Genomic DNA, 27,674 nt, shown 5'->3' with positions numbered 1-27,674 from the left:
GAACTAACTTTATCGATTACATGTGCGACTTCTGCTCATCTAGTCCTCCGTCCCACGAGGGAGGAAGCCAGTGTTCCCGCAGAGCCGGCTGTGGGCCAACAGCCAGCAGGCACTGCGGGGTCCCTGTCCTACAGCTATGGGGGAGCAGACATAGCTAGTGGTGGGAATCAGAAATATAACGGGGGCTTCCTTTGAATGATAATGAAATAAATATTCATACTACAGAAAAAGTAAAGACCAGGACACTTTCCTGGTTCCTTGTGGATTTCTAATCAGGTGCATTTTGTTGTTGGTTTGCTTTCGGCACCGAGGTCTGAACCAGGGCCCCGTGAAAGCTGCACAGTGCACAACCATAATGGGTGCTATGTAAGCGCAGCTCCCCGTCCTCAGAGATCTGAACTACCTATACGTTGCCTTCCCTTTAGTGATAAGGACAAAAAAAAAAAGCCAATTAGGGTCTGGGTTATCAGATCATGTAAAGTTAATTCAGAGTGCCTTGTTCTCAGTGAGCACCTCTAGAGACCCCCACATGAAGGCACAGTTGTGTGTGTCACAAAGACGGGGTAGGGCAGCGGAACCTTCAGGAGGCAAAGCCTACCCACTCACTCCAGCTAGGCCCAGGATTCCCTGGGGACATGCTATGTGTGGCAGTGCTAGGTAGGCCACAGGAAAGCCTTCTGAATGGAACCGCTCTGCACTTCCCCCAAGGAAAGTCCCTTAAAACCTCAGGCACCTGTCTTTGTGGTTTCTAAGGATAAAAAGGACAGAAACTGATTGCACAAATAACTTTCATCTCATAATGGAGGGGGAAAAAGTAATAGCAGAAAAAAATCTCCCACCAGTAGCTACCTCAAATCTGAACCTGGCCCCAAGGCACCACGTTCTCAACAGATGTTACCTTCTGAATGAAGTTCTCCACTTTGCTCTGCAAGCCCCACCACTTGAACTTGATGGTCACTAGCTTGTAGGCACACATCCGAGGGCAGTCAGTGTCGTCTGCCAGCTCCTTCTGCATGAGGGAAATTGAAAAGGAGAAACGTTAAAACCAACGGTCGTGCCACACCATCGCAGACATATGTGAAGAAAATCACAGTCTTGAGTGTTTAATTCCAATATGTGGAAATTCAAAATCATTTCTGAAAAAGCAGCAGCCCAACCCCCCTGCTGGGAACAGTCCTCCTACAGACCAAGGGACTTCCATCTGACCTCTAAAATTCAACGGGCATGCTGCTGGGCCTCAATGGCTACTCCTCTCCAGATGCCTTATTAAATACCAACCTCTACTCACAGCATGTCAAAAGTGAGCTTTTACTACACATGGATCTTCCTAACGCCAGTACCACACACCCGCCTGTGGACCTCCAAACACTGGCCAGTGCAATGGCACTGCTCATAAGCTGCACAGATGATATAATATGGATTTTAATTTTCACCAATGATTACATCTCCCAGCCAGGGAATGAAACCGAGTCTTGTTCTGGACAATAAGAGTGTGAGGAAAAGGACCAGAGAGAGACTCAGGGATCAAATGGATTAAGAGAGTCAAAATATAATGTCTGTAATTTATTTTCAGGAGACGACAAGAAAAAAGCAATTAGCAGCAGAAGCCACAGATGTCAGTCACCCTGCTTTCAAAGTATGAAAACTTATTCTTAATGTGTAGGTTTCACCAAAAAATAATTTAAATACCGAATGCAGTCGGGTTCCCTGCTCTCGTTTCAGTTTTCGGGATAGTTTTGAAATTTCTCACTAAATCTCCATCAGGGGTGGCAACCTGTGGCACTTGTGCCTTCGACCATTAGTGACCCTGGGTATTTTCAGGAGGGGGCTTGTGTGTTGACTTGGGTCCGCTTAGTGGAAGGGTTCCCTTTCAAAGTAGTGTATGCAGGAGACCCAAACAGTCTTGAGCAGATCCAGAGGCTGGGACAGGCCCCTGGCAGGAGGCCAACCCCATGTTCCTGCCCTCGGGGCCCCCAGTCTAGTGGGCAAGAAAGGCACAAAGCAAAGAAAACGGGCCACAGAGGCCGACTGCAGGGATAAGGGAAAAGGACAGTTCCCCAAGCCTAATCCCCAAAGTTGGTGGCCTGTGAGACCACAGTAAGCAACAAAAGCCCCCAAAATGTCATATTCTGAAGATTAAATAAAGCAGTACATGTTCCATGCTTGGTAGGACTCCAGGGCTTAATACACATTAGTTTCCTCTCTTCTTATTTGTTAGTAGCTTAATTTATCTCTTTATTTATTTTTATGTAATGCTGAGGATTGAACCCAGGGATCTCCAGGGGCCAGGCAAGTGCTCTACCACTGAGCCCCTTATCTGTGACTTTCAATCTTCACACAAGTTTAACCAAATTCTTCTTCATCCAAGTAAACAGTTCGAGTCACGTGCACTGCAGGGACCTCCTGCAGAAACTAAATCATCAAGCCCAAGATGGGTGCTCCCAAGGTGGGAGCACAACACAATGCCAGTCACACCAGCTGCCACCGCTGCTTCCTCTGGTCCCAACCCACTTGGGCATCCTGCTCTTAGAACTCTGAATGTGAGCGAAGGTCCTGTCCACTCAGACAATCGATTTCAGAAAAGGAGGAATTTCCAGATCTTTACTCAAAGACCTCAAGGCTATCTTTCATTTATTCCACTACACAACCACATCACATTTCCCCAAAAGTAGGATGTCCCCATATTTATTTTATGTACCAGGGATTGAACTCAGGGACACTCAACCACTGAGCCCTATCCCCAGCCCTATTTTGTATTTTATTTAGAGACAGGGTCTCACTGAGCTGCTTAGGGCCTTGCTAAGTTGCCGAGGCTGGCTTTGAACTCGTGATCCTCCTGCCTCATCCGCCGGAGCTACTGGGATTGCAAGTGTGCACCACTGTGCCCAGCTGATGTCCCAGTTTTAAGTGAATCTAGGGATATGCTCTATGAAAAAATTCTATCTTGTTATCAGTGGGAGTAAAAGTTCTGTGGAGTCCTGCATGACTAGCTTTCCTCAGGATTCTGTTCTAATGTAACATTTCACATGATGTTTTGTTTTACCCAGAGACAGGTTCAAGGCTGTCCTTGAACTCATGATCCTCCTGCCTCAGCTTCCCGAGTAGCTGGGATTCAGGTGCACATAACTGTGCCTGACTCATCTTCTGAGCACATATCCTGGCAAGGGGTTGAATCAAGGAGGTAACATCAGCAAGCATTAAAAAAAAAAAAAAAAAAATGACAACACGCTGTCCCTTTGTAGGTGAGTTCCACATGAACAGAGCGAGCTGGCTGGCCTAGTTCCATTTTCCCATGAACTCTCCCACTTCACTAGAGTGCCTGTGAGATTCAGCCAGTGGATGTGTGAATACAGACACCGGGATGAATAGGTGCTTCAACCAGAGTTCAGTGGGCACCATTTACACTTCCACCCGTGCAAGGTTCTGTCAGGGCACCTGAACATGGCTTAAAGAAAAGACCACGATTGGGGGCTGGAATTGTGGCTCAGCGGTAGAGCACTCGCCTAGCACAGGTGGGACTCGGGTTCGATCCTCAGTACCACATAAAAATAAAGGCATTGTGTTGTACCCATCTACACCTAAAAAATAAATATTAAAAAAAAAACCACAATTACGTATACACACAGCAATGACCCCCTCCCCCACTGTCCTTGGTGTCGGTCATCTATTTCAGAGGGGACACACCTCCTGTTGTGGATGTTGTGGCCCTGGGCCAAAAATGGGCACACTGGCATCTCTCCCTCATTTTTCTTGGTGCCGGGGATCCTACCTAGGAGCACTTTAGCCACTGAGCTTCATCCCTTGTCCTTTTGTTTATTTTTTTTTAGTTTTGAAATGCGGTCTTGCTAAGTTGCTGAGGCTGGCCTCCAACTTGTGATTCTCCTGCCTCAGTCGCTGCAATTACAGGAGTGTGCCGCCGCGCCCAACCCAGCTTGCTCTCTTCTTGACCTGCAAGTCCCTGGCACCAACTTGAGTCCAGTGTTCGGAGTGGTCAACAGGCCTTCCATGAGCCGTTGCTAGCTTCGGAGGCTCAGCCTTGCTGAAATAAGGACTGTCTTCCGGAGATGATCTTTCAATAAGCACTGAGCTCATCCCGAGGAACTTTCCGACCCAGGCGACAGGACTTGTGTACGTGTGGAATATGGAACTTGAACTGTGAAGTCCAGCCTGCAGTGCCACCCTAGGAGCTCCCATCACGCACTCACTTCCTGCACTCACTTCCTGTGTGACCAGCAGGATCCTTGACCTCTGTGGGCCTCGCTCCTCTGGCAGGAGCAGGCAGGGCAGCTGGACTTAGCAGTTTTCTTCATTTTCTACTGAGGCGAAACTGAAAGCAGGGTTGAGTGAACTTGGCTCCTCAAGGGTCAGGGTTGACCCAGGACTACGGATTATGAACACACGTGTCCTTTACATTCAAAGACTTATCTTAAAACTTGCTGGAATCTTATTTTTATTCTATAGTACGTTTTGGCTTACTAAAACACCCACCTACCTTCCCAGGCCGGATCTCCTCTCTAGCTGACATCGCTCCCTCTTACTGATTAACCCCAAGACACCTTCCAGATAGAACATTCAAAGGTCCTTCCTGTGAACCTGGGGCTGGTGACAGCTTCTGAAACCCCAAGCACTAGACACCGCTCTCCACGAAAACCTCGGATGTTCCTGGTGGAATACCAACTCTTCAGAATTCTACCCTAATTTTATAAAAACACAGGAGGAAGAATGGTTCTAATTAAGAGTTAGCAAAATGCTGTACAAACACACCTCTGCCCAACTCGGGTTCCAAGCACGGAGCGCACATATGTGACGCCAGCAACTAACCAGGTTCGTTCATCTCATACTTCCTATTAGATCTGGGGAAGAGGCTCAAATCAATTAAATTAATACTGGCAATTTATTGTTCTCTAAAGCTTATTTTAAAAACTAAGCAATGAAACAAAAAAAAGCAACAGTTCTCTTAAGATGTATATCCATTCTCAATCTACTTTTTGTTTTCCATCCATTTTAACAAGTAATTATTAAAAAACAATACAAATCATTCAGGGAATAATATGTAAACCAACCAAAATTCAAACAGATAAAAAGCCTGCTACCTTTAATTTCTGGTCTCTTTCCCACAGTATTGATAGCTCACATAGGAGGCACAAAAAGTAACTTCCAGAACCACAATCCCAAACAGCCCCAAGAGAAAGCTGAGCACACACAAGCTGCACATTTCTTCAATTGTTTTCGAATAAACACAGTATTTAAGGTCTCACCCAATCCTGCACGTGACTTACAGGAGTCATCTCTTTTTCTGAGCTATGGCCTTTGAACTCCTGATTAAATTAAGGACAGGGATTTAAAAATCCTCCATACTAGATGACAAAACAGAAAACCGTGAAACTGCCCATACTCGTTCTGTAAGCAAAGCCTGGAAGAACCCTTTTGGTGCGTCTTTCTGGGAAGAAATCTAATACTATGTAATAAAGTCTTAAAGCTGTTTATATCCTACCACAGACCCTTTAATCTGTTAATTTCACTTTCAAAAATGTACCCTATTCATCAGGTAAGGAACAGCAACACCCTAAATTTATACGTAACAGCAAAACCCCTATACTTATTAATTATTAACCTCAACACCCACTAAGAGAGTGGTGAAATACTTCAACGGCCTTCCAAACAATGGGCCATTATGCAGAGAGCCATTAAAGGCCATCTTTCAAAGAACAGCTCACAATGTGTGTGTGTGTGTGGGGGGGACACCAATATAAATAAGATATCTATATATGGTAAAAACATTTGTAACAAAATAAACTACAGGAATCATGAAATATACCAATAGTAGTAATTAAATGATGAAAATCACAAATGATTTTTATTTTCTTTTGAGTATGATTTCTTACTTTCAAAACTCCCCTATTTTATCATGGGGAGGAAACTATGTTTAAAAAAATTGGCTCTAAAAAATGTGTTGGCACACAGCCACATATTTTAGGACAAAGATTTACTTTGCCCTAAGTTATCTGGGTACTATTTCAAATCTTAATTCTTCTTTAATGATAAACAATTTAAATGTTTTTCTGCTTTTTTAATGTTTAATAAATCAAAGCTACATGAAATCAAACTAATAGTTGAATTAAGATTATTTAACAGACAAATCTTAGTTCAGTCCATATTTAATTTTTCCTAAAAATAGCCACAAGGTGTATAAGCAAAGAAAAATAGAACCAACCCTTCAGGGTCATCAGAAACATTCTTTTGAAGAAACATGTAACCTCCAGTGTGAAAAATCTCACTGGGGCAAATATTTGGAATCCCACAGGAACCAAAAAAGTTCTGGCATGTGTACCCAGCCCCTAGAAGCTCAGTCAGGGGCTAGAAGAAACCTTCTTTTTGGTCTTAAACAATACCACCTTTTCTGATTCATTCTTCTTCATTGCTTAAAAAATAACCCCCAAACCAGCAGGGCCTGGGGTGTGCCTGTAGTCTCAGCTACTGAGAACGCTGAAGCAGGAGGATTGCTCACTTGAGCCTAGAGGTCTGAGGCCAGCCGTAGACAACACAGTGAGACTCCCCTCCCCATCTCAAAGAGTCAAAATCTGAATTCAGATCTGAATTCCAATCCAGCCCAACCTCACATTCCCTTATCTAAGGCAAGACAGTTAAAATTAATTCTCCTAATCTAGGAGCAGACAAAGTTATTTTGCTGATAAATGAATTTTATAGAGATCAAAGCATGAAAATTTCAAAGGCCAATTTTTTAAAAAGGTAAAGACTCACTAGTTACAAAAACGAGCTATCAGAAGTGTATGAGATTGGAGTCATGGGCTAGCACAAGTATCCCAAGTTATAACTCTTTTCCACATAATTTAAATTTCATCAGTAATATAGCAAGCACTGGTTGGTTCTGAAACGTTTCCAAAATTGTATTTAAATAGTTTGTATATTCACTGAATTCCTTACATTTCATTTACTAACTATAAATAAAGCTCACAAACTCAAATCATGTTTTTAATTTAACGAGGACTATTAGGTTACCCTAAGGTATGTGGATGAGGCCTACAGGGGAGGAACATGGCTGGAACCACACAGTGTAACCAAACACACACGCGGCATGCAAATGGGATGGGGAGCAATCGGCCCACGCTGTCCATGAGAACTAGTTTCTTGAATCCGTGACAAAAATATACAAATGTAAAAAGATTTAAAAAAAAAAAAAAGGTATTCTGGAAACTAGGTTTTTAAAAACACAGTCTTTTGCAGTCTCGTGAGACCTGTCAACTTTACATATACTTATTCTACTTTAAAAATGTGTTGGGGTAGGGCTGGGGTTGTGGCTCTGAGGTAGAGCACTTGCCTAGCGCGTGTGAGGCCCTGGGTTCAGTCCTCAGCACCACATAAAAATAAATAAATAAAATGAAGTTATTGTGCCCAACTACAACTAAAAATTAAATAAATATTTTTTAAAAAAATGTGTTGGGGTAAACATGGACCAGTATGTGGTCCACTTAACCAACTAGTATGTCACAAAGACACAAGAGCTTCTAAGAGGTCCACACTCCCTTCATAGTGTGATTGTTCGATTCCAGGTAATCCGAATGTTCGATTCTGGCAGCTCACTCTGTAATGTCAAGTTTCCTTCTAGAGTTCATTAAGAAAGTCCCAAGAGATACACTGCCAGGGCAGGTGCCAGTGCGTGCATCAGTAAACATCAACAAGAGGTCACAGAATACATGTAAAGTATGTGCATTGAAATTTCAAGTGAAACCCCAATTTTCCAACTCAGCCATTCTCTCAACTTTATTCAGATAGCTGTTGATTTTTTTGGTGGCCTTCTGGACAGATACCTGTTAAATATTTACATTTTTATAAGTACACGGCGAATCCGACCTTTAATTGACTTTTATTTGGTGTAAGACAGTTAACGTGAATCTAGCAAACACTTACTAAGCACCTCCTACGAGCACAGCTCTGTACTGGCCACTGCCACGTATCGAGATAAGGAAGATACAAAGGCTATGGTCTAACATTTGAGAAAGAGGAGGTGGGAAAAGTTAGACAGCACGAACCAATCACCACTTGATGCGGGACACATCAAGTGCCACGAGAAGGTCATCCATGAGACCTTTCGGGGGTCAGAGGCCAGAGAGTCCCATCTGCTTGGGTAAATGGGGCATGTTAAAAAACAGAAATAGGGCTGGGGCTCAGTGGCAGAGCCCCTGCCTAGCATGGGTGAAGCACTTGGGTTTGATCCTCAGCGCCGCATATAAATAAATAAATACATTAAATAAAGGTCCATGAACAATTAAAATGAATGAATGAATGAATGAATAAATGCAGAAGTAAAATGTGACAAAGGTTCAAAAAGTTAAACTAATGGTAGGTCACAATCATTTTACAAAAACAGGCAAAATGAAATTCAGATAGAAAAGCTTCTGGCCTGGGAAAGGATAATCAATCACATTTTTCTAGACTTACCCCTACCACACCCCCTCCCATACTGGGGATTGAACCCAAGAACTCTCTACCACTGAGCCACATCCCCAGCCATTCTTATTTTTTATTTTTAGACAGGGTCTCGCTAGGTCACTTAAGGCCTTGTAGAGGCTGGTCTCAAACTTGTGATGCTCTTTTGTCAACCTCCTGAGTGGCAAGGTTTTCAGTCATGCACCACTACACCAGGCTTCCACCTTAATTTTTGTGTGGTTCAATCTATTTTAGTTACCAGGACTATGACATGTGCTGCATGTTTGTGTTCATTCACTGTGGAAGAGACACATGCACAAGTGAAACCACAAGTTCACATTCAAATGAAACTCATGAAGAAGACTTGTGTTCCTGACAGTGTCAGGAAGAGGCTCTGCAAGAGGCCCCCGGGGGCAAGTCCCTCAGCCCGCATCCAAGCCTGGTTTCTGCACTCAGCTCCGCCAAGAAACAGGGACATTAAGTGGCCAAGATAAGCTACAACTAATCATGTCTCTCAGGCACTTGGATTCTTGGAGACCGGGCACGGCTTGTTTTGGCACCCTTCGAGGAAGTTAAAACAATACTTAAAAAGTACTAAACATATTTAAAAAATTTAACCAAAATAAACAAGTCGCCAACCCTGGAACTCAAAAACAAATATCAAACAGCATGTGAAACAAAGAAACCCAGCCGTGACTGTAGGTCCAAATGATTACACTTTGTCTAAAACATGGCCTAACCAGAAACTAACCATGGAGCCTCTCTGGGTCCCTCATCAAGAGTTTCAAACCTAAGATCACAGGTGGGAAGAGATTTTCAAGCACCTTCATGTCTTTCCCAACCCTCACAGACATCCTGTTCTGAGACATGAGCGCACCATCAGTCTTTCCTACGAGGGTGGCCACCAAGAAGAGGACACTGCCCAGGAGCCACCAGTTTCTGGTCTCTTTCCTGCCAGTCACAGCAGGAAGACGACTTCCACAGCTGGGCGATAACGCCTTGCTCAGGGCCCCTTTCTCTTCTCTCCCTAGGCTACATTCTCTTCACCTTAGGCTACTGGTGACCAAGGCTACCGCCACCTCCTCATAGATGGAGGACAGGGAGAGAGAGGAACCTTGACACCAAGAGAACAAACTAGCACCTCTGTATCTCTGCCACAAAAATGGCGGCTCTTCTCTGCTACAGTGGGTCCAGAATGGCCACTACTGCTCTTCTAAAACAATCTGAAATGTGACTAAGCAGGTAAACAGAACGGGAGGCCGAAAGGCCACGCTCCAGCGGCTGGAGCTCTGTCTCAGACTAAGGCGAACAACGAAGACAGACAGCACACGCCTTTATGATTAAAAAGAGCACACACAGGAAGACAATGTCCCAGCCACCGTAATTTCTGGATCAACTTCTTAGTTGACCCTTGCTCTCATCCTTCAATGTTCAGTGAGGCTCCCAAGACACGCTGAGCACTCGAAGGGGCAGACGCTTCAGCAAAGCCTCCTACAAAGACCTTTAGAGGCCTGATGATTAACTTTTGTACATATGTAGACACAGGAGCTTAAGTCTTCATGGCTGGCTTAAATGAAGAAAGAAATGAGGCCATGCCACAGGATAAGGATGACACCATAATCTTCAAAGGTAGTATTTCAATTTGTTCAGATGACAACTCCTCACCCAGATCAGAGGCAGTGAGCTGAAAAGCTAAAGGAATCCACATATGAAATATTTTTGATAAACCATCCAAATAGGTAGTCATGTCACTGTCACAATATGCAAAGCCCCAGAAAGGTGCAGCAGAAGCATGTACATGTGTATGTACACACACACACACACGGTGCTGTGGAGAAGCAAGACATTCACATCCATCAGAAACACACAATTCTGCCTTGAAGCAAAAACTTCCATCAGGTTACACGTTGCTCTCCCATTACTATGCACGGTCACTCATCAAGCGTTGAACCCTAAGTAACAAAATAGAATTCATGTGCTCAGAATTTCAAAAATTTGTTCTTCAGAGGGAAAAATGAATGTGCAACTAAGGTCTGCATCTCTGGGTCTGTAGTTTTAAAAAACAAAAGCTACTGTATCATATCATAGTTTTTTTTTTTTAAATGTGCACTTAACAAAGGTGGAAAATACAAAAATCTTCTCCTGGTCAGGGAAGCTCTCCACTGGGAGATCCTCTGCCCTGTGCATGAGCCACACCCAGCCCTCACTGAGCATAGAGGCACAGGGTGACGGACAGGCTACCCGGAACATGTTTGGCAACCCCAGATACTCCACCGAGGGAACTTGAGGCAGCAGACAGGGACCAGCAAGACCCACGTCAGATTTACAGACGTCACCCACTCCAAGAGATGACGAAGGTGGAACAGTCTCTTTATTTTCAAAGACAAAAGCAAGACAATGTCAAGAGGCAAGGTTCACTGTGCACATCCTCTGCGCAGGGAACTTGCTCACTGCTCCATCACTCCTTACAGTAACCTTCTAAGGGACTAAGAGTCTCATTTTTGAGATGTGGAAATCGAGGCTCAGATGAAAGGTTATTTTTCTCCCATTAAAAAATCGGTACAACATGGTTGCAGATGATGGTGTGACCTGTCACTCAGTCACACATGCACACAACATAACAGGACTCAGACTCTCCTGCACCCCCTTACCATCCCCCTCCCGTCCCAGCCCCTCTCCTCTCCTCGCCTGACCTCCCTTCAGTTTTCACCCCACACCCCTTTCTTTTCCTTTTTCCATTCCAGCTTCCACATATGAGAGAAAACACATGACCCTTGACTCTGAATTTGGTTTATTTCCCCTAACATCATGTTCTCAAGTTCCATCCATTTTCCCGCAAATGACACGATCTCATTATCATTATGGCTGAATAAAACATCATTGTGGATATATGCATTCTCTTCATCCATTCATCTGCCGAGAGGCACCTAGGCTGGTTCCACAGATTGGCTACTGTGAATTGTTGTAACCGCGGGTAGACACATGTTGCTACAGCACGGTGACTTTAACCCTTTGGGCTACACACCAAGGAGCGGCATAGCTGGGTCATATGGCATTTCCATCCCCGGTCTTTTGAGGAGCCTCCACGCTGACTTCCACAGCAGCTGTACTAATTGACAGTCCCACCAACAGTGAAACAGTGCCCCTTTTCTCCACCTCTGTCTCCAGCATTTGTTATTATTTGTATTCTTGATGGCTGCCACTCAGACTGGAGTGAGAAGAAATCTCAGGGTGGTTTTGATTTGCATTTCCCTAATTGCTAAAGATGTTGAATGTGCTGGCCATTTGCATTTAGAGAAGTGTCTGTTTAGCTCATTTGCCCACTTATCTGTCTTATTTTTGTGTTGATTTTTTTGAGTTCTTTATATTCTCTAGATATTAATCTGCTGTCAGAAGAGTAGCTTGCAAAGGTTTTCTCTCAGGGTTAAGTTATTTAAGCCATAACTTGTACAGATTTAGTTTTTAATTCATCTCCATTAGTGCTTGTGTCACTTACAGATCTCCTGATCATGGGAAATGCACCACTGGTGTAAGAATCATGAAATTCTGACAAATACCAGGCATTCACAGAGCCACACAATTGTCATGGCGCTAAAGCACGCTGGGGGTGGTGATGGTGCATGGGATTGGTGATCTGGGGGCCACTGGATTAAGAGTGAGATTCTGCTGCGACTCCACACCTTACACACATAAGACTAGCACAGAATCAGGTGACATTATGCTGCTGCTTCTACAACTCCTGTTTCTCTGGCCACATCCTCATGTGTAAAATGAAGCAGCTGTACTTGCCCCAGAGGAAAGTCGTGAAGATTAAATGTGACCTTGCTGAGTGCCCACCAAGGATGCCTCTCCCTTTATCCAGTCTAGTGCAGACAGGCAGTAAACACTGCAAAACTGAGAGGGAACACCAGCATGGAATACACAGGAAAAGTTTTTTGAGATCACAGGGGCTGGGACGTAGTTCGGTAGCGGGGTGCCTGCCAAGCATGTGTGAGGCACGAGGTTCCATCACCTGCCCCCACCAAACAAAAACACCACCAGAGGTTGAAGATCCACTCCTGGCCTTGAATCCTCCTTGGAATGTGGACTGGTAAGGCGCAACCTTCTGCTGAGCGCGCAGATGGGGCGGCCCACAGGCCTTCTGAAGGGCTGCAGACCCAGCACCCGGCACTCACAACCCCGTGCCTCGGGTCCAGAACAGGATTTCCTCTTCCTTCCTCCCATAGCTACATGTATGTCTTCCTGATCCCTCCTCTTATTTAGGAAGTATAGCATGCTTCAACTGTCATCATTCACCAAGGTTAAACTCATATTATTTCTAAAGACAGAACCTATTCCAAAAATTTAAATAATCATTAATATCGAAAGACAAAGCAATGTTAATCAATGCGTATATTCTAAGTTCTTAAAAGTCAACAGTCAGGTAAAAGTCCCAGCATCCAATACATCTGTGACCTGTTATATAATTAGGAGTTCCCACAGGAAAAATCTGAAACCAAGAGTGCTAAACCCACCTCGGCATGCAGCATCGCCTTTTAAAATCTACACCTGAAACACTGACAATCTGAAGAAGATTCAGAACTTAGCTCCCCTCCAAGCCTCAACTCACGCTCCTCTATGTTCTGCAGCAGCAGCACCAGCTGTAGTCAGTACCCGCTGGAGTAGGACACCCAGGCACAGCGGAAGCCACTGGCGGGCCTGCTCCTCCGCTCAGAGGGAGCCCGGGGCCTGGAGCAGAAGCCTGGAAAGGGTGGGAACAATCTGCAGATCCACCAGAGTGAACTTAGATCACGCACGCTGAGTCGGCTCTTTAATTTGTAAGTGGCAAAGAGCACACTCTGGGGTTCGAGTTTCCAGCCATGGTCATTAAGCTGGGAGAATTCTGAACTGAACTCTGCCCAGAGGACAAACGCGAATATGAAATCAACCACGAGTCATTTCTTGTAAACCAAGTCAGAACTCATTCCTCCTTTTGGCTGATACACCAGACGGTCCACAAAACACTCGACACTGATGGAGAACCGCTCCATGAGTCATCTGAGTTATCGGTGGGGGTGTCAGAATAATCCCCTCCCTATAAGCAACAACCAGCACCTAGACGCCCTTTACCGATGCCCTGGACCAGGGGCACTGTGTACAGACTGGTGACCAAGTCAACCCTGTGGGTGGAAAGTCTGCTCAGGGCAGGTTCAGGTCCTTCAGCTCTTCTTCTCCTGTCAAATTAGCTGCAATAACTTGCCGTCAACGCTTGGTCTGTCATTTCGTTGAGTGGAGAGCTTTCGAGTGCGTTATGCTTCCACGGCAATTCAAATCACCACCTGGCCACTGTGTCTCACTTCCATGAGGACAGTAAGGGTGCCCCCTTTATCCAAAAACAACTACTTGCCACAAGAAGTGCTCTCTGGAGTCCTGCTTTCCAAAAATGTAACTATTCAAAGGGCAGGAACATGAGCTTGGATGAAGCAAACCTGTTCAATTTTTACTAAAACTAAACTTAAACCATAAGCCTTCATTTAACATGGATTTTTGTACTGTTTCAAGTCTCAAAAGAGAACGTTACAGCCCCCAAAGACTAAATCACTTGTCTCTTTTAAGAGTTATCAGAATAGCATTATACTGAAAGTGACAGTCCGGCTCTGCTCTGTTTGTTAATGCAGCACAGACTTGCTGGCCAACTGCAACTGGTCCTAAGTCCTTATCACAAATAAAACAATTTTTGTGCCATTTCTATTTTTCACTTAAACGTCCCCAGCTTTCCAAGACTCAGGACCTGTCAAGTGCTCTGTTGCCAAGACTCTGCCTGTCAGAAAGGTCAGCCTCCAGTACCTTCCAGTTGGGTCCCAGAGGGCCTCTCTTGGTCTTGACTGACTGGAATAATGCTGGGTCTTCATCAGTTTTATAGTCCTGTAAAGAAAAACAGAATCAGAGGCTGAAAAGAAAACCAGAAAAAACCCTTTAACCTCACCAGAACAGCCCTCTTTGCAGCTACCAAAACTCATTCAACTTCCTATGCTTTTGCATGCAAGTAGTAAAATACTCCTGCATGCAATTAAGTTCGCAGTTTATTCTCTTTGCTTTAAACTTTTATCTTCGGCAACATGACTACAAAATAACAAGTAATAAAAGTCCTGATCAGCAATCCACTATGACTGGTTACCAGACAGCTATCTGAGAACGAATCTGCCAACACTTTTCAACAGTCTCAGCATTTTGATACACAGGTAATCACATTCAAGAAATAAAACACACCACCTCATCTTCGACAACACCTGCAGATGGCTGTCCTGGACTCCTGATGCCCAGAGAGCGTCCCCCTATCTCTCCTGTGGTGAGGTCTGCTCTGAATAGCTCCAGTTCTTGGTCAACCTCTCCTAAGAGGTTGTTTTCAGAGAGCTGTAGGAGGCACAGATCTGGGTTCCTCAAGGAAGGACTACATTCCTGTCAGCCTCTCACTGTCAAAAACAGTAAAGGTCAGGTGTCAGGGGACTGACATAGCTATATCATGCCACAGAGGAAGGGTGCTAAACTCTAGACTTTGTTCAAGGTTCTAGTGCATGTAAATTTCATTGGCCTTAATCCCCTATTCCTGACAGAATGGAGAAAATAAAAGGAGTAAATCTTTTCTCACCTATCTGCTTTATAAAAGTTCTTATCATTACACACATATACATACTCTAAGGATAGAAATAAAAAATTATTTGTGAAGTGCCAAAAATAAACAAGCTGTAGTCATGCGTAGTGGTGCATGCCTATCAGGCCAGCAACTCAGGAGGCTAAGGCAGGAGGATCTCAAGTTTAAGGCCAGCCTCAGTAACTTAGCAAGGCCCTGTCTCAAAATTTAAAAAACGGCTGAAGAAATGACTCAGTGGTAAAGCACCCGGGGGTTCAATCCCCAGCAAGTTATAAGGTCAGAGGTAAGTTTAACATACTGCAGAGAGAGGAAGTGTTCGGGTGGGTGGGGAGTCTCCTTTCCTGTTTTTTTTTTTTGCAGCATTTGCGAAGGGACCACCGACTGTGGGGAACATGTCCAGACAAGTCAGGCAGGATACCCTACCTAAACCACTGCCTGGGAGATGAGGGCAGCTCCAGCACAAAGCAGGCCCTGGACATGATCTAATACCAACCTTCACAAATCAAAGAAAACATGTTGAGAAGCTGCCATTCAAAACTCAATCGCTACTCAGTAAGCGATATAGCATGTTAATTTGTAGGGAGAAAGTTATAAATAAATTATGCAAAGAAAAAGAAATGTGAGGGTCAGGGAGAAAATAAAACTTGAAAGAAAGATAATTGGGTAAATATGTGACCTTGAACTTGAAGCCTGTCTCAAGGTTGTCCAGAAGCTACAAAAAGGCCCCACAATGGGCTAAAAATGTTGAACAAGCAAACTTAGCTGGTGACACCGACTTTTAAGGCTGTAAAAACATGCCATGTGGCACAGCTATGGGCATGAGGTCAGCCGCCATGACGTAGCAACAACACACTGAGAGGAGCTGCCTATGAGGAGTTGGGCAACTGAAGTCACTTGGTAAACCTGAGCTCTGCGCAAAGCGATATTACTGTCAGCAGTAGGGATCCTTAAATTCCAACTGAGAACTGCACCCTCAAAACTTCTCTTGTGATGAAGATTCAGTTGTACAGGTGGTCTTGCGCCTGATTCGCCATGAGAAATAAGTCCCCTGCTGACAGGGACAAGTCTGCCTGCATACCGCACAGCACCGCTGCCAGTGCACGAATGCATCTGATCTTGCTACTAAGGTAGAAAGGACTTTTAGGTGATACTGGCACAATGTTTTCTTTAAAAATTCACATTAATGGTCACATCCCACATCTTTGCAGAAAAAATTCTGGCATAAAATCTGCAACAATCACGTAGTGAAATAAAGTAAATAAAAAAAAAACTTTTCTTTTAGGTCAGAATAATTAAATTAAGTTTAAATTTAATTAAAACCCTCAATCAAGCTTGCTTTTTCCCCCCAAATTAAAAATTAACATCATATTAAATAATCACTTTCAGCATCATTTCCCTCAATCAAAGCCTATCTACTGAAGAGCTCCACGCAGAGGGGCACACACAGGATGCTGTCAGGCAGAGTCCAAGGGCTCAGAGGAGGAGGCCCAACCAACACGGAGTCAGGCCAGTTGGAAGAAACAGAGACGCAAACGAAACAAAACAAACAAGACAGCCAAACCCCAGGAAGCACATGGAACTGCCACAGAGAGCACAGCGAATTATAGGCAGAATTGGAACCAAATGAAACAGGCAAGGAACCCATTTTTAAAATGAATTTTAAAACATTTAAAAATAGAAAAATCTTACTGTTATAACTAAAATATTTTGATGATTTTTTTTTAAAAAAGTGTTTTATATATATGTGTGTGTGTGTTTAGTTGTAGACAGACAACACCTTTATTTATTTTTAAGTGGTGATAAGGGTCGAACCCAGGCCTCACACAGGCCAGGCAAGTGCTCTGCCACGGAGCCCTAGCCCACCCTGAGGGGTAAATTTTAATCATCAGTATAATGTTCCAAAGCCTGGCCAGTTTATCTCACCTGAGGGAAAAATCCTCTACCCGATTTTTGCCTATTGACTGGGGAGTGTCATGGCACACCACACTCATGACACTGGTGGTTTTATTTTACAAAACCTGAGCAACTAGGGAGTGGAACAGTCAATACCATACATTTCCTACATCCAAGAGGCCATCAGTTACAGGATGCGCCATTATTTTATGTACTATTAGGAAGAAGAACACTCAGCCAATAAAACATGCCGTAACTGGAAGACAACTTCTGATTTTGGATTTATTAAAATATGAGGGGGGAGGAGGTGGGACTGTAGAACTGATATTCAGAGTGCAGAATCACTATGAATTTTAAACCTGCCCACTTCAAGAGAAAGATAAAATATATCCACAAAATACAGCATACATAATTACTGCTAGGGCTAAAGGAATAACAGCAATGGCAGCATATGACAAGGGCAGTAATACACAAACCAAGAAACAAGTAATTTAAGAAAACACAACTTGGCCTAAATTGCGGTCAGCATAAACCATTGTCATGTACAAGTAAATTAATCAAAGGGCAAGTCTCCCCAGAGTTGGACCTGGGTAGGGCTATGAGCCCAGGGAAGGTTTGATACACTGAATGGGTGAGACGGACCTCCACTGCGTGCTCCTCCTCACAACGCCAGTCCCATTCCAGGCTGACAGCTTTAGGAAGTCTCCATTCAAATCTGACATAGACTAACTGACTACAGAAAGTGTAACAAAGATTCAAAACTTCTCTGCTTTGGACCTCATACACTGTTCCCAAAAGTCCATTTCTGAAGCTTCGTTATCAGTGCTGGGTGATCAGGGAGACACTTTTCTCCTATGGATTCACACAATCATGGAGGTGAACTGAACCTCAAGTACCCAAAGCCCCTCATTTTCTAGATGAGGAAACCACTGTCCAAGAGGAGGTGGTCAGGTCCCCTCCCTCAGTTCTCCACATCCAACCTTCCCAGCCTCGTCTGGGGCTCGTTCTGGCACACCACAGTAGAGGATGATGGCAGAAGCTGCCAACAAACTCTTGCCTCATCAGATCACTTCAAGAGCACCACGAAACCGTGGCACCAGAGATGCCCAGGTGGACTTTCTTACGAGGGAGATCCATACACATGTATCTCTCTGCCTTTTCCTCTTGAATGCAAAACAGCAAACATTAAAGATATCATACTGAAAATGCAAAGAAACCCAATTATTAACAATAGCACTTTAACCTTGACAGTTGAGAATAATGCATCTTGTCAAAACCTAGGAATTTTTTGTGCTTTTTAATGTTGGTTTGAATGTGTAAATGTTTAATCAGTTGAATTAAGTAGCAAGATATTAAAAACAAGTAGCAGATGTAGTTTTAACAACCTCGGTTTTGCATCCCTACAATAAACATTTAATTTTTTTGAACAGTATCTTCTCTGCTACAGTTTTATTGTTGAGTATCTGGTTTGGTCTTTCTGTATTTGAAAACTGGCCGATTTATATCTGTATCACAATGAACAAATATATTCCTTCATGTATGACAGTTTCAGTATACAGAATGCAACCTCAGCTACCAATTATAGCTGCAAATGAGCAATAGTGTGGAATGAGACAGCCTGCTGGCTTTGTTAGTATTCTGTCTCCTTTGGGATCCCATGGGGAAAGGGGAGGCTCTGATGAAGAGAAGCCCTTGGCTCATGGTTTATTGTGCTTGCCACCAGCTGCAGACTTCTCATCTCATTAGTTCTTTTAGAATACTGTGGGTGAAGACAGCTGTAGCCTACTTGAGTCTTCAGCTCCTGGGTATTCTCAAGGCTGAATTTGCTATGCACTCTCTGTAATCCTTGGGAAAAAAAAGAAAGCAAATTCACCAGGCCAAGGAAATGCATTTTAAAAATGGCTTTTAAAATCATGTTTAAAAGTAGAAAAATATTATTGCTAAGGTGCATTGTGTTTCAAATTTTTGAAGATCCAATTTTAATTATCTGTATAATGCCCAGAGGCCTGGCCAGGATAAGGGCTTAGTAAAACCATCATTATCAAGTTAGGTATAATGTCCCTAGACACTACTTGCTCCACCAATAACAGTGTCTGAACAACATGAAAATCCAGTGGTATCAGCATAAGGTAGATTGGGATTAGTGTTAATACAACTCTATTTAATTGAAAACTCTTATTTAAGCAAAAATGAAAGCGAGTCAAAGTCAAGAAGCCCTTTGGAGAACAAAATAAAATATAATCTGGCAAGTAAATGGATTACTGAGTCTTCATGCTGGAGCCACAGAATACGTTCATTAAATTCTTATAAATAACTTGTTTTCTGTCACTGGAATACAAAAGTTGTGCTACCTCTCGGGTGTACATCTGTTACTCACTCCAGTTCTCAACAGAAATTCTCAATAGAAACCAGATTCATTTTGAAGACAAAGAATATTAGTTTATGAATCTTTTAGCACAGTGGCTGTCCCCCAAAATCCAAATACAAAATCTGTGCAATCCAGCCTAAGTATATCCTTCAGCCCAGGTTGAACTCATGATCATGAATGGGAAAGTGAGTAGGAGATGAGGAGCATGCTGGTAGGAGTTTCTTGACAGTTTGTGGAAAAATCAAGATGTGCTCCAGACACCAGACACTGATTAAAGAACTAGGCCTGGGTTCCCACAGGTGAGGCTAAGTGCACACTAAGGAAAGAGCTGGAAAGTCAGCAAGTCCAGCCACTCCTGGACACCCAACCTCTGCTCATTTCTAAGGATCAAGGCCTGCCCGCCACATCACTCCCCCGCCCCGCCCACCCTGGGAAGGGGGGATTTTGCAAAGTCAAAATAAAAACTTGAGAGAGTTATTAGGGCCTTGCAGACTGGCGTAAAATACTTTCCTTTAGTACAAGATGATTAATTAGGTGTCTATTCAAATAGCTCGAAGACAATCACTAAGTTAAAAATGAATGGGGGGCTGGGATGTGGCTCAAGCGGTAGGGCGCTTGCCTGGCATGCGTGCAGCCCGGGTTCGATCCTCAGCACCACATACCAACAAAGATGTTGTGCCCGCCGACAACTAGAAAATAAATATTAAAAAAAAAATGAATGGGTACTGCTGCCCGACTTAGCAAGGCTTACTTCCTCTAATCACATCCTAAACCAAAAAGCCCAGGATTGAAGAAAGAGCTGAAAGAAATATGAAAATAAATAACAAAATAATTTAGTAGCACTGCTCTGCATTTTTAAAAAGTGTAGTTGTACTTAAAAAAACAAAAAGTTTCTGGATCCTATCATCATGGACCAAGTGCAAAATGCATAACTGAAGCTGATGGAATTCAAACCAGCCCCCAGAGGGTAAGCCCATTTAAAAAATATTTGCATTAAATGTTGTAATAGCAAATAACAGAGGTGTAAAGAGAAATAACATTTACTAACTTGTTTAAGAAACTGATTTCAACAGTTATTTTTCCAATAAGCAGCTTTCTTTTCTATTTTTAATTACATCTCCCCAGTGACTCCTCACCCTTTCAGGTTCCCACAGAGTACCATTAATATAGTATAAGTAAATCTCATTAATTCAGGTCCTACCACCTTGGAATTCATAATCACTCGGACAGGGGCTGGGCTGAAGTTTATCTTTGCATGATCTATGAAAAAAAGATCTGCTACACAAATTAATAGAGTAACAAGATCTCAGGAGGGCTGTTTAAACAGTTCAGAAGTGTTTTAGAGCAATTCAGAAGCATTCATTTGCATATAATTATTATGCTAATTACAAATCATTCTTATCTATTCATTAAAGCAGATTCCCAAAGGACCACTAATTGTCAATAACTTGTTGGCCTAGTTTCTGTTACTGAATGTACCTCAGAGGAACAAAACTGCATTAAAAAATATTCTACAGTTCAGCCCTCTCATTAATCCGTCCTGGCTTTCCACCAACGAGTTCTACAAGCTGCATTTTTAAACAACTGTACTGAGAACTGCAATCAAATATGCACCTCAGACAGAACACTTCTGTAATCTTCTGATCACATAGAGACTCTCCCAAAGACTCCTGGTGGACAGGCATGATCCTGGCATCTACGAGGCATCCACAGGGAACCTCCAAGGAGCTCCCTGCTACCTGTGGTCACTCTGATGGGTACAGCACTATCTTCCTGCCTTCTGATCTCATCTTTTCCACAATCAGAGGTCACCAACACTGCTGTTTGTGAAGGCACACCTCAAAAGCCTTTGGAAGATTACAAATTAATAGAAAAGGTGGTCAGAATTTCGGACCTAAAAAAAAAAAAAAAAAAAATCACAGGAAAATGCCTGATACAACACATTTCATATGCACAACACAGCAGGGAAAACCAAATATTGTGCTATAGAATTAGACAGGAATGAGCACTGGGAAGTGAGAAGAGGGGGTTCCTGGGCAGTCCTGGGCTGGTAAGGGGCCCTCAGCAATTAGTAGCCTGCGGGCCCCTCCTCCATCCTTCCCTCAGGGGAGCTGGGTTTGGGTATATTTCATGTACAAATATGCAATATATTTATTATTGTAACATTATACTTACTATATGTTTATTCTTAATTATGGCGTAAAAATGAGTATATTTAAAATTCTAGACACCAATGAAAAGAGTTTTAACATTAACATGACAATACCATTAAATGTGCTTGTCTGTCAAACAATCATCTATTTTAAAATTAAATTGCACATACTTGAAATGCAAGTGACATGTTTAGGAAAGTTTTAACAATGATGTATCTGCTTTCTTTTAAATGATAGCAGATCACTGAGCATACTACATTGAATTCCCTCAACTAAAATGGGGGAAAATATCCTATTGAAAAATCTGAGTGCACCCTCTCCAGTAAAACGTTAGTTCATAACTTGACCTTCAGCTCCTAAATCCCATGATACACTTCAATCATTAGCACTAATTTAACAGACATTAAATAGGAAAATTATCAGGGGAAAAAAAAGTATCATTTCTTTACAGTAAGAACAAACTCTATTAAGAGCATCATTCTTGCTACTATTTTGGAGCACTTACCTACAGTCAGGCAGCGCGTCTCCCAGTCAGCTCTCCCCACCACGGAGCAGGGGGGCAGGGAAGTGAGCATCTTGGCCTGAGCCCACCCTTGCAGAGCACAGAAACAGGGACCCAGTCGCTGCCCTATCTGACACCAAAGCCAACCACAAAACTACATCACAAGAGTGTTTTACACTTATCCTTTGATTACACTCCAGTACTTGAAGGGATCTCTGCTCCTTCTCAGCCTAGAGAGCCTCCTCTAAGAAAGAGGTGACATTGATGAAAAGAGGCTTTCTATGAGGGACACACTTTAAAAACTTGCCTTGAAGCTGTCCACACTAAGTTCTTTAAAACTATCTGCCATTAGCTGCTCAAAAACAACTTTCTGGTTCTCACCAGGGAATTCATTCCCACCCAGGTAACTGGAGCAAATTCAACTTCACACAACTCCCTCCTCACTTTTTTTTTTTTGCTTAAAACGTAGAAGAAATCAGGAATGAGCATTCACATTGGTTCTAGTAAGAAGACATTTTGTGCAAAGTATGCTGTACACAAATTTTTAACAGAGTTAAAGAGCCTTGCTAGGATTTCAGCAAGCCTGAAATAAGCGATATGTGCTTTTCCCACAAGAGGGCGCTGCCAGCCAACTGTGTGTTCAAACACACCTGGCGTTCTCCAAGTCCACTACTGAAAGAACTTGACCATGTAAGGCAGCAGAATAAAGTGGGAAAATATTTTCACATTTCTTTATAATAGGAACCATGCTTACATTTATTTATATCTTCTCTGCAGATTGGGGGAGATCTCCTGTACTTACCACAAGAAAGACCTGGACAGTGGTTTGTTTTGCAGCATAGCAAAGGCAGGAAGACATGAACACGTGACAAGTGCAAATTTTTTAAGTATAAGCAAAATCACTGCTGCTTCAAAACCTGTACAAGCTGTTTTCTCCCTCCGTTCAGGAGGCCACTATACAGATCCATCACAAGGGAGGAGCTGGCTCCCGCTCCCCGCTTCTTCATTATGCACGCATTAATAAGGAGCCTTTGGAGTTCTCCACAGACATCAGTGATAAGTTACCGACTTTTAAGACAGAAATGAACGTCTAGGCTCATTTTAACAGCAGAAGGAAGCAGCACTCCACTGAGATCAAGCGTCTGCTCCTGCTGGAGAGAACTAACCAAAGCAGCATTTGGCAACCACAGGACTTGCTGGAGCTCAGCCACCAACTTCTCATCAACAAAAGCTCTTTTCAGATCTAAAGACTGGGTAGCCACCAAACAGTTCTGAGAAGCAGAAAGCCCTTCTTAGGAAATAAGAAGCAACAGTTGGAAAAAATGTAACATCCAAAAGGGAGAATGAAGTAGAGCTATGGTCCACGGTGGCCATCTCAGTTCTCACCGACCAAAGGCTATGTCATTTTATAGCTCAAAAACTAACAAATATTAACAATTTCACATGGTTTGATCAAATATTTAACTTTCGTCAGTCAGATTTCATTACGTTTTTTAATTTTGAAGAGAAAAAATTTAATGTTAATCAGATTATTTAAAAAAAAAACAGGGCTGGGGATGTGGCTCAAGCAGTAGCACGCTCGCCTGGCATGCGCAGGGTGCTGGTTTCGATCCTCAGCACCATATAAAAATAAAATAAAGATATTGTATCCACTGAAAACTAAAAAATAAATATTAAAAAAAATTCTCTCTTTAAAACACACACACACACACACACACACACATAGAGTCATCCCAGCAGCTTGGGAGGCTGAGGCAGGAGGATCCCGAGTTCAAAGCCAGCCTCAGCAACTGTGAAGCGCTAAGCAACTTAGTGAGACCGTGTCTCTAAATAAATAAAATACAAAATAGGACTGGGGATGTGACTCCGTGGTTGAGGGCCCCTGAGTTCAATTCCCAGTACCCAAACAAAAAACAACAACAACAAAATATTGTATGATTTTTTCATATCTTTAAAATTAACACTTTAAAAAAGGCAGTGCAGTAAAATATATATTTACTAAGATTATCTATTCAAATATATAACACCTAGGCACCAACAGAATGTACAACCAAAAAAAGAACCTCCCAACCCTTCTGAAAGCACAAGTAACAAACTCTGCTTAAGATGCTGCCAAAACTTGGATGCCTCCAAATATACTGACCCAAGTGTCATCAGATTTCAATCAGCAAGGTTAACACTTAGAGTAATACTCAAAACTGCAATATAAATATGTGTGTGTATGTTTATTTTAAAATAGTTCACACTCATGATTTAAAATAAAACCAAATCATATAAATTTATTTTCAAAGGCAATGAATTAAAAAAAAAAAAAAAAAGAAAAACCAAGCTTATTCCTGGCCACATCTAAAAGAAATGTTGTTCTGCCTACTAAAACAATTCACCAAATAAATGGATAATAACCAAAGAACAAATGGTGAATGGTAGGGGGAAAAAATCCAAAAAGTAAAAATTTCAAAACCACTTCATTATCCTCGACATCACAATCCTTAAAAAATGAAAAAAAGAATAAATATCCTAGAACTTATTAAGTTGATAAGAGAGCCCAACAATCTCATGATTTTCTGACATCCAATTAGAATGTGTGGGGGCTGTTCATTTAGCAAATTCGAATCTCCAAACTTCCCAGCTCTAAGTAGCCCCTGTACCCTATAACTGGGCTGCAGCCTGGGGCCCAGCACTGGTCCATGCCAGCTGTGCCCTTTGGTGAAGGAACATCCAGCACCATCTTCTAAAGAAACAACAGTTGAAACAAACTATCTCCAGGACACTTGGAAACACTCAAGCTCATCCACAGATAAGTATCTTGTACTTTCCTTAGATACGATTATTTCTTTATGTGGAAAAATTTACGCGAACACCACACAGCAAATACTAAGTTCCAATAAACATTATTAGAAGAGCAAATGAAATAATGTATGAGTGGCATTCCCTGTAAGAAACCAGGCCAAAACACATCTTTGGGTCTCCAAGCTTTTTATTCTATTGCACACACATCATAAATCAAAATATGCCAGAGTTCAGCAGGGGAGGGAGGAAGTGATCAAGACCACTGAGGAAAGCAGAGAACTAGGGAAGATGCAGGGGAAACAGGCAGCGGTTTCAATCAGTAACAGAAAGGAAAATCTCATGATCCCATGCTCTAGAAAGGCAAAAGGCAGCAGCCCTGGGTGGAGCCCCGAGTCCCCTCCCTCTGGATACAAGGCTGTTCCTTGGGCTACAAATTTCTTAACAGTACAAATAAAGGTTGAGGTGAAAGTTGTTTGACCTTGGCCTCCAAATCCTACTAGAAGTCTGCGTGCTGTCTGATCTTGATCACTAATGGTGAGTCAGAGCACAGCTTTCTCAAAGGTGAGCAAGGGCAGGAATTACCGGGAGAGCTGGACAGACCAGAGCAAGGCCTACCCCAGAGATTATCAACAGAGAGAGGGCAACAAATTTGCATTTCTAACATGCTTGCCCAAGGGCAGACCACCCTTGATGCGAAAGGGCCACAAGTGTTCTGGCCTGATCTGGGTCATAAGGACTCATAAGATTGTCAATCTCTGAAGTTGGCCACAAGGATCCCTGGAAACCCTCGGGGAATCAAAAGAACTTCTTAACTTCCAAGGAGTGCAGGAGACTGGGCTTGCCAACAGCAGGTCGCTGCACACTGGCCGAGTGCTTTCCAAAGGAGACAAAACCAGGCAAAGAAAAGGCAGCGGTGCTGAGGGAGAAGTGATTCTAGGTAACTGCAATGAAGCTGAGCTTTATCCACAGCCCACCCTCTCAGCAGGGACGGCCTGTGTCCTCCAGGGTACCAAACAAAGAAGTAACTAGTGAGTGACCCTACAGCTCTGCCACAGGAGCTTGTGCTCAGAGAGCTGCCCACGAGAAGCTCTTGTGCTGAGACGGGCAGTCTAGAGTTCAGCAGACAAGGCCCACGGCCCAGGGAGGGAAGGGTAGCTATCTGGGTGGGTACCAGGGCTGCAGAGGGGCTGTGGTGCCCTGAGCCGCACTGTCACACAGCCTTTCCTGCTTTCCCCAAGGAGAACCCTGGCAACTGGAGAAAGGCACCAGGAAAAAGGAGAGAGATCCAGGGCAAATAGGACCGCCCAAGTCATTATCCTTAGATTCAGGTCAGGACAAGGGGCATGGTGGTATTTAAGGTAGAGCGTGGGCTCAGTCCCTGCGTGGGGGCATACAAAAAGGAAGAAATTGGGTGAAATCTGAGCCTTATCTTAAGAGCTGCCAAGCTTACTGGGTAACCCCCCAAAAAGAGGCCCCTCTGAACTCTGTAGGGAAGTCCCGGTACAGGAATCTATCAATCAGGGCACGCTGCACACCCTTCCTGTGACCCAGAAATGAAATGGAACATGAGTTTCTAACTTGTGTCTCCTCATTTCTGGGAAAACCATCTCCAGTGAAACATCACTATGGTCCCCAAAATGTAACTCTTGGTTCTGAAATGCCTCATAAAGGAAAACTATTTCACCAAAAATTAAAGCAGGACACATGAGGGCAACAAGTCTGCTCTCTTTAGCTTGCTATATTACAACATGGAACTGACCTATATTTTTCTGCTACATCTTCCAAACAATACTTTTATGTCACTAATATTTGTCTTTTACTGATATCTAGAAAACATATGTTAAGATGCATCATTTTTAGAAGAATACATCTAAATATTTTGAATTAACATTATTTCTATTACCAAAAAAAAAAAAAAAAAAAAAGCCCATAAGTCACATAACATGTACTGCAGAGGAAGGCCAATACCAATCCTTTTTGGTTTCACATAAATACCTTAAAATATGGTTCCAATTTCTCTCTCTTTTTTTAAACAGTGCTCATTTTCTTTCAAATTACTTCCAAAAATGAAGGTCTCTCTGATGTTAATCGTGTGTACACTTCAGCTTATACTTTAAAAGAGTCTTCCTCTCCTGGGAAGTGACTTTTGTATACAAATCATGGAAAGCTACTTAGACAAAGTGCTGGGGATGATTAAAAGGGGCCAGATTCAAATTTATACCTTAAAAAAAGCAGAAGCAGATGTCAACTGGCTCATTTTGTGTACATTTTGGAAATGAGTTGAAGATATGCATGTGCATCTCATCAGGACATTTAAAGAACCCTCAACTTTTTCCTGCAGTTATCATCAATGACGACTTTAGAAACTGGAAAAACAACAATAACAACGACAACTTTAAACTTGCCTTCTCGTGTACTATGCTGGACACCTGACTTACCACAACAGACCTAACCTCTTTAATGTGACCAAAAAGGTGTTTGTTCACTTAGAAACAATTCAGAAGTTTTAGAAAAGAAGACACATCATGTATTTTTCCTTTTTTTAATATTTCTTTTATTTTTTTAGTTGTAGTTGGACACAATACCTTTATTTTATTTATTTTTCTATGTGGTGCTGAGGATTGAACCCAGGGCCTCACACGTGCTAGGCAAGCGTTCTACTACTGAGCCATAACCCTAGTCCCACATCATGTATTTTTCATCATCTAAGATGAGCAAAGAACTAAAGTAGCATTTTGTTCATTTACTACTTGAACAATAAAAACTTCAGCTTCTCCAAAATGCCTCCCCCGCCTTGTTTTTGTCTGTTCTGAGAACATCACTATCCTGAACTCATGGGCTGAGGCCTTTAAAAAAAAAAAAAACACCACAGAGGAAAACACTCTGCAA

General features: G+C 42.8%; 1 protein-coding gene across 1 annotated transcript in view; it reads right to left on the bottom strand.

Moving 5' to 3' along the window:
• Pitpnb (phosphatidylinositol transfer protein beta) overlaps window positions 1-27,674 on the bottom strand; it is a 63,294-nt gene that overhangs the window by 6,989 nt on the left and 28,631 nt on the right. Inside the window, exons 8-9 of the mRNA XM_026412196.2 lie at window positions 14,275-14,352; window positions 899-1,009 (exon numbers count right to left, since the gene is read on the bottom strand). Of these exons, the coding sequence (XP_026267981.1) occupies window positions 899-1,009; window positions 14,275-14,352 (189 nt within the window). The remainder of the gene's footprint in view (window positions 1-898; window positions 1,010-14,274; window positions 14,353-27,674) is intronic.

Source organism: Urocitellus parryii, chromosome 3, assembly GCF_045843805.1.
Source record: "Urocitellus parryii isolate mUroPar1 chromosome 3, mUroPar1.hap1, whole genome shotgun sequence".
Taxonomy (NCBI): domain Eukaryota; kingdom Metazoa; phylum Chordata; class Mammalia; order Rodentia; family Sciuridae; genus Urocitellus; species Urocitellus parryii.
Note: the sequence above shows the minus strand (reverse complement) of the source record. Positions and strands in the feature narration are given on the sequence as shown.